The sequence below is a fragment of the Saccopteryx bilineata genome, chromosome 1, assembly GCF_036850765.1.
Source record: "Saccopteryx bilineata isolate mSacBil1 chromosome 1, mSacBil1_pri_phased_curated, whole genome shotgun sequence".
NCBI classification, from domain to species: domain Eukaryota; kingdom Metazoa; phylum Chordata; class Mammalia; order Chiroptera; family Emballonuridae; genus Saccopteryx; species Saccopteryx bilineata.
The window spans coordinates 110,361,605-110,374,225 of NC_089490.1; the positions used below are offsets into that span (position 1 = coordinate 110,361,605).

The 12,621-nt window shown below is 35.2% G+C and overlaps 1 protein-coding gene across 1 annotated transcript; it reads right to left on the reverse strand.

Moving 5' to 3' along the window:
* Positions 1-5,145: 5,145 nt before the first annotated feature.
* On the reverse strand, positions 5,146-12,385 carry LOC136320021 (NKG2-A/NKG2-B type II integral membrane protein-like). The gene is made up of 6 exons (XM_066253171.1): positions 12,150-12,385; positions 11,684-11,779; positions 11,134-11,187; positions 10,446-10,597; positions 5,582-5,682; positions 5,146-5,257 (listed from the first exon to the last, which is right to left on the reverse strand). The coding sequence occupies exons 1-6, from the start codon at positions 12,334-12,336 to the stop codon at positions 5,146-5,148; spliced, it is 702 nt and encodes a 233-aa protein (XP_066109268.1). The 5' UTR covers positions 12,337-12,385.
* Positions 12,386-12,621: the final 236 nt, after the last annotated feature.

The window sequence follows — 12,621 nt, forward strand, 5'->3', positions numbered from 1 at the left end:
CTGGTGCAGCCACTGTGGAAAACAGTATGGCATTTCTTCAAACAATTAAAAATGGAACTGCCTTTTGACCCAGCTATCCCACTTCTAGGAATACTGTATATCCTAAAAATCCCAAATCCCTGATTCAAAAAAAGATATGCACCTCCATGTTTACTGCAGCATTGTTTACAATAGCCTAGATGTGGAAAGAGCCCAAGTGTCCATCAGAGGATGAGTGGATTAGAAAGTTGTGATACATTTACTCAATGAAATACTATGTGGCTGTGAAAAAGAATGAAAACTTACCTTATTAGGCGATCGCATGGATGGACCTGGAGATTATTATGTTAAGTGAAATAAATCAGGCAGAGAAAGAAAAATATCATATGATCTCACTTATATGTGAAATCTAATGAACAAGGTAAACTTAGTAGCAGAATAGAGGCAGAAGCAGGGTCACAGGGAACATAGGGGCATCTGTGAAAGGGAAGGGGATGAGGGGATGTATCAGAGAAGGTGAAGGGATTAGTGAAATTATATATATTTATACATAGCACTTAGATACAGATAGCAGGAGAGCAAGTCAAGAGGGATGGTGGGGATAAATTTGGGGGAGGGGAAGAAAGGGGGTGTAATGTGGGACACATGGGGCAGATGAGGTGGTTATATTGAGTGGAAGACTTCAGTTTATGTTAATACAATAAATAATATTAATAAAAATAAATAAAAAGTAACTAATTAAAATAATTTTAATTCTTTTAAGTTGTCCAATCTGTTGGTATATAATTGTTCATAGTAGCCTTTTATGATCCTTTGAATTCCTGTCATTTCAATTGTAACATCTCCTTTTTCTTTATAATTTGATTGATTTGGACCTTCTTTTTTACTTGATTAGCCTAGCTACCATTAAAACATTCTCTGTATCTATGAATCTCTTTCTGTTCTGTTTGTTTATTTTGATTTTTTAGTCTCAATTGTTAATAAATATATATTTATTACCATTTTATTGTTCATATTTTCTCTTCTCAACAGGAAAACTTTTAAAAATTATGTCGTTTTGGCTTGGTGATGAATTCTTTCACCTTTTTTCTTGTCTGAGAAGCTCTTTATAAGTCCTTCAATTTTAAATGATAGCTTTTCAGGGTAGAGTAATCGTGGTTGTAGGTCCTTGTTTTTTGTCACTTTGAAGACATCTTGTTTCTCCTTCTAACCTGCAACACCTGGCCAGGTAGTTCAGTTGGTTAAAAACGTCATCCTATACTCTGGATTCTCTTCAGATCGCATATAAATCTTTCGCCTTTTAAAAATGTCATCCTGATGCACTGAAGCTGTGAGTTTGAGTCCTCAATCAGGACATATGTAAGAATCAACCAATGAATGCATAAATAAATAGAACAACAAATGGATGTTTCTTTATCTCCCTCTCTCTCTTTCCCCCTTCCTCTCTAAGGATCAATGAATTTTTTAAAAATTTATAAAACATAGATGTACACAAAGAAAAGTGGTGTTGCATAAAATAAATTATGTGAATGTATTTATCTGGATATGGGGTGAATAAGATATTAATGATAAGGTTTCAAATTTTAAAATAAATAATTAAGCCCTAGCCGACTGGCTCAGTGGTAGAGTGACAGCCTGGCTTCTGGAGGTCCTAGGTTCAATTCCCAGCCAGGGAACACATGAGAAGTGCCCATCTGCTTCTCCACCCTTCCCCCTCTCCTTTCTCTCTATCTGTTCTTCTGCCACTGCCAAGACTCCATTGGAGCAAAGATGGCCCAGGTGCTGAGGTAGCTCCTTGGCCTCTGCCTCAGGAACTAGAAAGGCTCTAATTGCAGTGGAGCAACACTTCAGATGGGCAGAGCATCACCCCCTGGTGGACATGCCGGCTGTATCCTGGTCAGGCTTACACGGGAGTCTGTCTCTCTGCCTCCTTGCTTCTCACTTCAGAAAAATAATAAATAAATAAATAAATATTTGTATTGGAATCGAAGGGAACAAATACAACATAAGCAGTAAATAAATTTAAATGGTAGATCAACTTTTGTGATAGTATAAATGCACTAATTGGTGAGAGTTTATGAGTAAAGAATGTATTCTTTAATATGCAGAGCACTAATAAAAGAATATTTAAAGCATAATAAATTAACAAGTTTTTGTAAAAATAATGAAAATAAAAGTGTTTCTTGTGAAAGATTAAAAAAACAAGAAAAGATAAAGTTTAAATAAATGGTAGTGTTTATCCCAGTTAAATGATAAATATGTAATACTTAATTATAACTATACACATATAAATAGAAGATATAAATAATAGTATATAATTCAATAATTATATTAAATATAAATAAAATAATTTTCAATTTAAATTTCAAGAATGTTGTATTTTAAATAACTGTCTTCTGCCTTGATGAGGCACTTCTTTACATAAACATAAAGACACAGAGGCTGACCTGTGGTGGCGCAGTGGATAAAGCGTCGACCTGGAAATGCTGAGGTCGCTGGTTGAAACCCTGGGCTTGCCTGGTCAAGGCACATATGGGAGTTGATGCTTCCAGCTCCTCCCCCCTTCTCTCTCTCTGTCTCTCCTCTCTCTCTGTCTCTCTCTCTGTCTCTCCCTCTCTCTAAAAAAAATAAATAAAAAAAAAATTTAAAAGACACAGAGGAGGCTGTGGTGGTTGGTGGTAGAGCATTGGCCTGGCATGCAGGAGTCCCGGGTTTGATTCCCGACCAGGGCACATAGGAGAAGCGCCCATCTGCTTCTCCACCCCTTCCCCTCTTGTTCCTCTCTGTCTCTCTCTTCCCCTCCCGCAGCCGAGACTCCATTGGCGCAAAGTTTGCCCCGGCACTGAGAATGGCTCTGTGGCCTCTGCCTCAGGTGCTAGAATGGCTCTGGTTGCAGCAGAGCGATGGCCCAGATGGGCGGAGCATCGCCCCCTGGTGGGCAGGCCAGGTGGATCCCGGTTGGGCACATGCGGGAGTCTGTCTGACTGCCTCCCCATTTCCAACTTCAGAAAAATACAAAAAAAAGAAAAAAGAAAAAAGAAAAAAAAAGACACAGGAAAAAAATGAAAAAATAAATCATGCCACCACACCAGTAAGGAACTGTTACAGCCCTGTTACAATATAAGGTAATAATCATTGTGGAGATGAATGAGCAGGTTTTATAAGAACAGATTGAGTGTCCAAACCATTAGCAATGTTTTTTCTTTTGAATCTTGTTGGGCAAATAAGTTTGTAAAATTTGTATTTTGTTTGCTCACTTTTGTTTTAAAATGATGCTGGGCAGCCATGTGTGTGCTTGCTCTCAGAGCAGGGCAGTTGACTGAAAATTGCAGATTGTATTCCTGCTTGGCATGGCCATTGTTTTGCTAGTATTTGCTAGAGGAGGAATCTTTGTGAGCCCAGGCAGTTTTTTGTTTGTTTGTTTGGGGTTTTTTTTTTTTGTATTTTCTAAAGTGAGAAGCGAGGGGTGGGGGGCAAACAGACAGACTACTGCAAGGACTGGACCGGGATCCAACCTGCATACCCACAAGGAGGCTATGTTTGGCTTATCAGGGACATTGCTCTGCTACAACTGGAGCCATTCTAGTACCTGACGCAGAGGCCATGGAGCCATCCTCAGTGCCCAAGCCAACTTTGCTCCAATAGAGCCCCGCTGCAGGAGGAGGAGAGAGAGACACAAAGAAAGGAAAGGAGAAGGGCAGAGAAACAGATGGGCACTTCTCCTGTGTGACCATGGTCGGGAATCAAGCACGGGACTTCCACACGCTAGGCCGTCACTCTACTGCTGAGTGAACTGGCCAGAACAGGCCAAGGCAGTTTTGCTGAGAGAGAAGAAGGAATGCAGAGGGGGAACCAGAGCTGAGGGGTTTTGTGAGCTCTACTGAGACTGGAGGCCTTTGATTCTAAGAGGAACCAGGAAAAGATTCTCCTGATTGTGGAACCAGAGAATGCGTCAGGGCTTTGGGAGTTCTGAAGGAAAGGGAAATGTTTTCCTGCCTGTTTGCTCATTGGCCAATGCGAGACTTTAATAAACGGAATGGCCCACCTTCATTGGCTCCACTGTTCTTTACCATCTGTCCGAATTCAATGAGAACCTGCACAGCCATGATGATGGCGGTGGCCTCTGGTCTTACAAATCTGAATGTGCCTAATAAGTTCAACATAAGTAAAAAATTGAAGTATATAATCATAAATGGAGATTTAAATAATTTATAAATTACTTTAAGTTAAAATAAAGTCCCAAACATAATCCCAAGTTTTACTGAGGTATAATTTACAAAGCATAAATTTTATGCATTTAGAGTGTATATATTGCTGATTTTTATTACATTTAAAATATTTGCCACCATTTCAGCTTGTAGAGGCCCTGAATAGGAATATAAAGTAGGGAAAGAGTTCAGTGCCCTGAGGCAAAGGCCACAGTGACCTTACTGACAAAAATACTGAACAGAACACTATGCTGAATGCAGCACAATAGGAATAGAACTAGCAAATCTGATTAATCAGTTGGATGGGGACATTTGAGCTGTTTTGCTTGCCCTTTAATCTGCTCTAAAGACATTCTCCTTCATGACTTCCACATTCTCTCTATGCTTTCTGACTTCCTCCTTCTTGTCCCTGCTTCTATTTTGTGTGTATCAGTAAGTACCTATAAGGACTGGGTGTCAGGGCTATCTCATAAAACCTGTATAGGGAATTGTGAGGCAGTCTCCCCTAGGTCCCTTGGTACACGTCATGTGGTCTCTGAGAAGTCATTGTCTCTGTGGCGATAGCTATCAAAGTTTAGAATGTTTTTAGCCCCCGAAGAAGCAGTGTAGCAATTAGCAGTCATTTTCTATTCCCACATACCCTCAGCCTTTGACAAACATGAATCAATCCACTTTCTGCCTCTGTGGGTTTGCCTATTCTTGATATTTCATTTAAATCAACTCATGCAACATGTGATCTTGTAGAAAGTTGAATGCCACAAATATAACATTCACAAAAAAACCCAGACACTAAAAGTAATAAACTTTAGGATATGTACATTACTTTCCAATAATTATAATGAATTTTTTATTAGAAAAAATAACATAATTCATTTGAAGACTTATGCAATCATAATTTTACTTGCATTTTATGAATAATAAAGTTACTCAACAGAATCCAAACTCAAGTGTCTTAACGCTAAAGTTTATGCTTGCAAATATATGCTTTTGGAGATTCACAACTCCATGATGTGAGGCCATATTGGATTAGCACAGCACAGTTACCTCCACCAGATGACAACTCTGTTACACTGTAAGGGAGAAAAATGCATAATTTTGTTGTTACATTGCATGAGGGCAATCCATAAAACAGTAAGTAGCATTTTCCATGTAACTGTAATAGAGGAATATTTTGAAAATTGGTAATGATATTTTTATATAATATTAGTAAGAGTCCAGTTATTAAGAAAACAGGGTATGAATTTTTTAAATATTTATGTCAACATTTAATTAACTTTGATCATAATTCTTCATGTTTAGAATTGTACTTAAACAAATGTAGTACAGTTGTTTAATACTGACTTGTTCTTTTTTATATCTTTTTTTTATGTAGCATCTAAGTATAAACAACTTACTTTGGTTTGGAAGTTGAACCATCTATCCAAGCCCATGGCTGATCACTGCTTTTCCGAAAGACTCCAGTCCATGATGGAGGTAATATGGAATTCAGAAATTTCTACCTCAAAATAAAGAATTTTTATTTAAATAACCCTTATGAAAGTTTATACATTTTTAAATGAAAGCAATGTATTTTTTCAAAGGATTCTTCAACTTAGAACAAAACAAAAGTGTTAGATCCTAATTGAACACTAAATAAATGGTTGGTCCTTTCTCCTCTTGATGGACCTTTGGGTTTTTTCAACTTTAGAGTTATAGTAAGTGAAGCTTCTATAAACCAATATGTTGAGATATATATATATAAATCACTTTTAATGTAGTTAAAAAACTGTCAGCCATGTTTGTATGTATGATTTTAAATTAACTGAAACATTTATGCTTAGCATTTTAGGTCTTAAGTTAAAAAAGAAAATTTTGATTTATTCTATTTAGTAGTTACCCATGTTGACAAAACTAGCATAATAAAACTTTAAATACAATTACAAATACTTATTTAAAGTATTTGGTATCATGACTAAATCAACATAGTTTTCTACTATTTCTTAGAGATCAGAGTTTTTATTATCTATTTTATAAATTAAAGGGTTGTAATTAAAGAAATACATAAGAACAACACAAAAAAGGAAAACAATAGAGCAATATCTCTAAAGAATATAGATGCAAAAATCCTAAAAATAATTCTAGCTAATAGAATACAAAACCACATTTAAAAAATAATACATCCAATCAACTGAATTCATTCTCACTTGATTAGCATTTTAACACAAGGATTAGGAACACAAGGATTGTTCAACTTATGGAAATCGATCAATGTAATAAGTCACATCAACAAAACAAAGAACAAAAAGTATATGATCCTATCAATAGATATAGAAAAGGCGTTCAATAAGATACAACATCCCCTTATGTTTAAAACACTCAATAAAATAGGACTAAAAGAAAAGTATCTCAGCATAATAAAGGTCATATATGACAAACTAACAGTTATTATCAGACTAAATGGTGAAAAAAATGAAGATTTTTCCTCTAAAATCAGGACAAGACAAGGATGCCACTCTCTCCACACTTATTTAATCAACATAGTTCTGGAAGTAGTAGTTGAGCGATCAGGAAAAAGAAATAAAAGACATAAATATCAGGGGGAAAAAAAGTAAAGGTATCACTTTCTGCATATGACATGATCCTGTATATAGAAAACCCCAAAGACAATCAAAAAACTATTAGAAACAGTAAACCATACAGTATAGTCACAGAACACAAAATCAATATGGATAAGTCTATTGCTTTTCTATATCCCAATAATGAAACTTCAGAAAATGAACTAAAAAAAACCCATTTACAATTCATTTACACTTGAAACAAAAAAATAAAATAAATAGGAATAAACTTAACAAAGGATGTGAAGGACCTATATACTGAAAACTACAAAACATTATTGAAAGAAATTAAAAAAGACACAGTGAATTGGAAAAATATTCCTGTTCATGGATTGGAAGAATCAACATAGAGAAAATGGCTATATTACCCAAAGCAATAAATAAATTCAATGAAACCTTTATCAATATCCAAATGCCATTTTTTAAAGAAATAGAACAAAAAATTACCAGGTTTGTATGGAACCATAAAAAACCCCGAATAGCCAAAACAATCCTGAGAAAAAGAATGAAGCTGGTGGTATCAAACTACCTGACTTCAAATTATACTAGAGAGCCATGATAATCAAAGCAGCATGGTATTGCCAGAAAAACAGACATACAGACCAATGAAAGAGAATTGAGAGCCCAGAAATAAAACCACATATATATGGAAAATCATCATTGACAAAAAAGCCAAAGACCCACAGTAGAGAAAAGAAAGCCTCTTCAATAAATAGTGCTGTGAAAATTGGAAAGCCACATGCAAAAGAATGATATTTGACTACATTCTGTTCACCTGCACAAAAATTAATTCAAAATGGATCAAAAACCTAAATATAAGATCTGAAACTATAAATTACATAGAAGAAAACATAGGTACTAAACTCGTGGACCTTAGCTGTAGAGAACAATTCATGAATTTGACCCCAAAGGCAAGGGAAATAAAGGCAAACATAAATGAATGGGACTGCATCATACTAAAAAGCTTCTGCACAGCAAAAGAAATTGACAGCTAAACTAATAAGCAGCCAACTAAATGAGATATGATATTGGCAAACTACATCTCTGATAAAGGGTTAATATACAAAATATATTTATATATAGAACTCACAAAGCTCAGCAACAAATAAGCAAACAATCTAATTAAAAAAGGGGATACGACTGAACAGACTCGTCTCTCAAGAGGACATACAAATGGCCAACAGATATATGAAAAGATGATCATCTTCATGAGCTTTTTGAGAAATACAAAATCAAAACTACAATGAGATACCACCTCTCACCTCTTAGATTGGCTATTATCAACAAGAGAGATAATAGCAAGTGTTGGAAAGTTTCTGAAGTAATAGGAACCTTAATTCACTGCTGGTGGAAATGTAAACTGGTAGAGATGAATGAAAATATGGTGGTATCTCAAAACATTAAGAATAAAACTACCGGCCTGACCTGAGGTGGCACAGTGGGTAAAGGCATCGACCTGGAACACTGAGGTCATGGGTTTGAAACCCCGGGCTTCCCTGGTCAAGGCACATATGGGAGTTGATGCTTTCTGCTCCTCCCTCCCTTCTCTCTCTGTCTCTCTGTCTCTCTCTCCTCTCTCTAAAATGAATAAATAAAATCTAAAAAAAAATTAAAAAAAAAAAAAAAGAATAAAACTACCATATGACCCAGCAATCCCTGTATTGGGTATCTACCCCCCAAACTCAAAAACATTTGTATGTAAAGATACGTGCACCCCCATGTTTACTGCAGCATTATGCACAGTGGCTAAGACATGGAAACACCCAAAGTATCCCTTGATAGAGGATTGGCTAAAGACAATGTGGTACATATATAAAATGAAATACTACTCAACTATAGTGACATTTACACAGCTGAGGATTTAACAGTGCGTGCACCGGTAACACGCCTGGGGCCCAACTTCTGAATGACCCCGCAAAACCCCAACTTTATACTTCTTTCTAATGACACCAAATTTGATTTCATATGTGCAATTTTAACATTAATAGCACATAATATTTTTTTATTTACCTAAAAATATGGTTAACAGGTATTTTTTTTCTGTCTTTTTTTTAAGGGGTCCAATATTTTCTTCTGCAGCCAGGGCCTCAACAAGCATTAATCTGTCTCTGCATATACGACAACATATAATAGATGGACCTTGAGAACATTATACTAAGTGAAATAAGTAGATCAAAAATAGTTAAGAACTGTATGATTTCACACATAGGGAGAATATAAAACTGAGACTCGTGGACATAGATAAAAGTGAAGTGATTACTAGGGCGAGGGCGACATGGGGGAGAGGAATGGGGAAAGAGGGTAGAGGAAGGCGTGTAAAAAGAGACAAATATAAGGTGATGGAAAATGATTTGACTTTGCGTGATGGGCAAACAACATAATCAACGGTTCTAATGATATAGAAATGTTTATCTGAAATCTATATACTCATTGATCCATGTCACATGTTAAGTTTAATTTTCTAATAAATTTTTTTTAAAAAAATGAATAAATGGCATGAAAGCCAAAAATTTGTTTTTTAGACCCCACATAATTTTTAATTAGACAAGCCCCAAACTGATCAGTGTCTATGTAGGTAGAATCCATGATCCAGGGGTCAGAGACTCATTTCTCTGCTAACTACAACTGTAAATTCAGGAACTAATGAAAGATACAAGTCAAGGAAGACGCTGAAAGGTGGAAAGAGAAAGGGAAAATGGTTAGTACCCCAGGATTGGGAAACAACAAATTGACAGGGTACCTTATGTCTCCAACCAGCTGAAGAAAGGGGCTGAAGCTTGATACTTTCCAACACCCAACCTGTCAATAGGAAGTAGCTCAAGGAAGCCATTTCTCTTTTGTGTTGCAGAGAGAATCCTGCCCTGCAACATCAGGCAAACCCAGGAAGATGATCCCAGGACACCTGCTATTAAAAGCAATCAGAAAAAGTGATTCTCCTCCCAAGAGAGAACCAGGATAGGCAGATTGGAGGTTGGACCAGCAATGAGAATCTTATGACTAAAAGTAATTGGCTCAGCAAGGCACTTTTTCCCTGAGGGCATGAGATTCACATTCCCTAATGAAAGACATCAGATGGAATGGATTTGAAAATGATGCATTCATATAACTCAACAGTGAAAATTAACAAACTACTAATAAATTCAATAGATGAGAAGCAACGATATCATATGAGAGTGAAACGAGACAGAAGAAAGGTGTATACTGTACAATTTCATTTTATGAGGTTCATAAGCAAACAAAGAGCCTATAATTTTAAATCAGCACAGTGGTAAGTGGTGAGGGAAGAGAAGTGATGAGAGAATACACGGGAGCAGGGCTAAGGAGTCTGAAAATTCTGTGACCCGATTAGTAAGTACGTGTTTCTATTCCCCTTGTAATCAATCTGCTCAATTATGATACATTAAGTGTCCTTGATACAAACTAAAATTAAATAACAAAGTTTATTTTAGAAACCAAACATTTATAGAAGCACAGTTTTCTATGTAAAGCAAGACTGGAAATTAGCAAACGTTTATTAGTGATATAAAAATATAAAATATTATAAACAATGAATGTTATACATACGTTAGCTATAAAGATGTACAAAAATGTGGATGGATTCTGCAAATATAATACTAACTGAAACAAGCCTTTAATAAAGTGTATGAAATATGTAATCTCTTACCATTTCTTCTTCATTATCTATGTAGAGCAGGCTAGAGTTCTTAGAAGCACAGGCCATCAAACTCTCCTTCCATGTTTTATTTTCAGTAAAAATATAATAGCAATTGTTGGAATATTTAAACCACTCTGATGGACAACAACCACAGTAATATTCTGAAAAGAGATTATGGATTATTACCCAATAACAATTTGAATTTTTAAAAATGAAAATCAACTTATGTACTTGCATAGGAATAAATATATAGGTATAAAATATATATCTATGCAATCCCACAGGCTGAGCTATATAAAACACACCCATACACACTCACAGAGAAGGGTCAGCCTGACATCTAATTTATATACCTATAAAAAGAAAACACACAAACAAAAATATCCACTCTCTACATGTCCTGAAACTCAATGAATGAAACTACTTTTTAAGAAAAGAAAAATTACTTATCTCTTATTATATTAGAGCAGAAAATTTAAATGAATCACCAGCAATGGCTACAGTAATTTAAAATGAACATTTTTATAGTATTGTATAAGAGAGACAACTCTTCTATATTAATTATTTATAAAAATTTGTTGCTCATTTTATTATTTCTGTTCCCCCCCCCAAACAAATATGTTATCATTTTTGTCTAGCCTAAGATAGAGACAAAATAAAACCTTCTAATGTCAAAACTTTGAAATTCATCATGTACCTTTCTGGGTCATTGTCTCTGGAGATGAAGTGTTCTTCTCCAGCACTACAGTAGCTACAAAATTAAAGTAATTCTTTAAAAAATTAATCTAAATAAATCATAACAATTTTTGTTTCTTAATGAAGATTGCTGCATTGTCTAGGATCAGAAATATCTGTAATAAAATTGATTTAACAAGAAAAAATAATAAAGTAATAAAGTTTTAGGGGAAAATATTTTAAAAGGCTAATGGACCATACTTCACCATATTTCTTTAAGGTGTATTGGTTTAACCATTCTCGAAATGAATTTGCATTTCTTCATAATGTCTTTCAGTCTCCTCAAGCATTTCTTTGACTTATAAAGTCAGAATACATGAGTACGTGTAAAATATTCTTTACTAATATCATTATTTTATGCATTTGATAAAGTAAAAGATAATCATTCTACATTTATTTTAAATGTATACTTTAAAATGAAAAGCTCTAGTCCTTAATTTTATGAAGTGTTTAGAGGCACTGATGATCATTAAAGTGAAAAGTTCTGTAAAATCTTAAAAAAATTTACTTGCAGGGAATAACAGCTACGGTTACCACAGTGGACATCAGGACAAGGCAGATGACTCCCAGCACCCCAGCAATGAGCTTCCCTGGGGGTGATGGGGAATCTGCAGGAAGAGAAAAAATAACACTAATAAAGAAGAGATGGACAGTTGTTAGACAATTTACACAGAGAATCATATACATAAACTTGGACCCCAAACCCTTATTTCCCACTATAATCTTTCTCTCAGAATATACCATTGCATTTTCAGGAAATAGAATTCTCCGTGAGTTGTTGGTCAAAGACTACTCCTTACAACAATGCTTGAATAAAATTAGTCCTAACTTTCATCTTAGAATATCATATTCCAACTTCAAGTTTTGATCCTTAGAGATGAAAAATAATCGAGCTTATCTTATACTGTTCCCCCACACCTCTGCACCCCAAATGCACATCCTAAGACAGTGATACTGTGTATCTATTAAGCATGTTACCTTTGCAGTGGTCATGCTTGTCATTCTCTTGAAGATCTTGAGAAGTATTTTGAAGATTTAATTCTGCATAGGTTATTTCTTGCTCAGTTACTGAAATGGAGCCTTTAGTCCCTTTAGGTTTTACCTGCTGCTTCTTTGAATACTTGGCCACATTCAGTTCTGCATAGGTTACTCTTTGGTTATTCATCTCTGCAGCTGAGTGGTTTCCAAGACTGTGCTCTAAGTGTACTTACAAATAAATGTTACATGCAATGAAGAGATCCCTTACAAAAAAAAATGGGCAGGGTAGACGGTGAGTGTTTGGCTCATTTCCCAGTTAAAGAATCTAAAATTCTCCTTTTAAATTCCTTCGTGTTTTAAACAAGTATCACATGGTAAAATACATTTTTAAAAGATACTTTACATTTGCTGATATATTATTTGTTGGAGCTATAAAAAGACATAATTAGTGAAGAATATAGAAGTATACTAA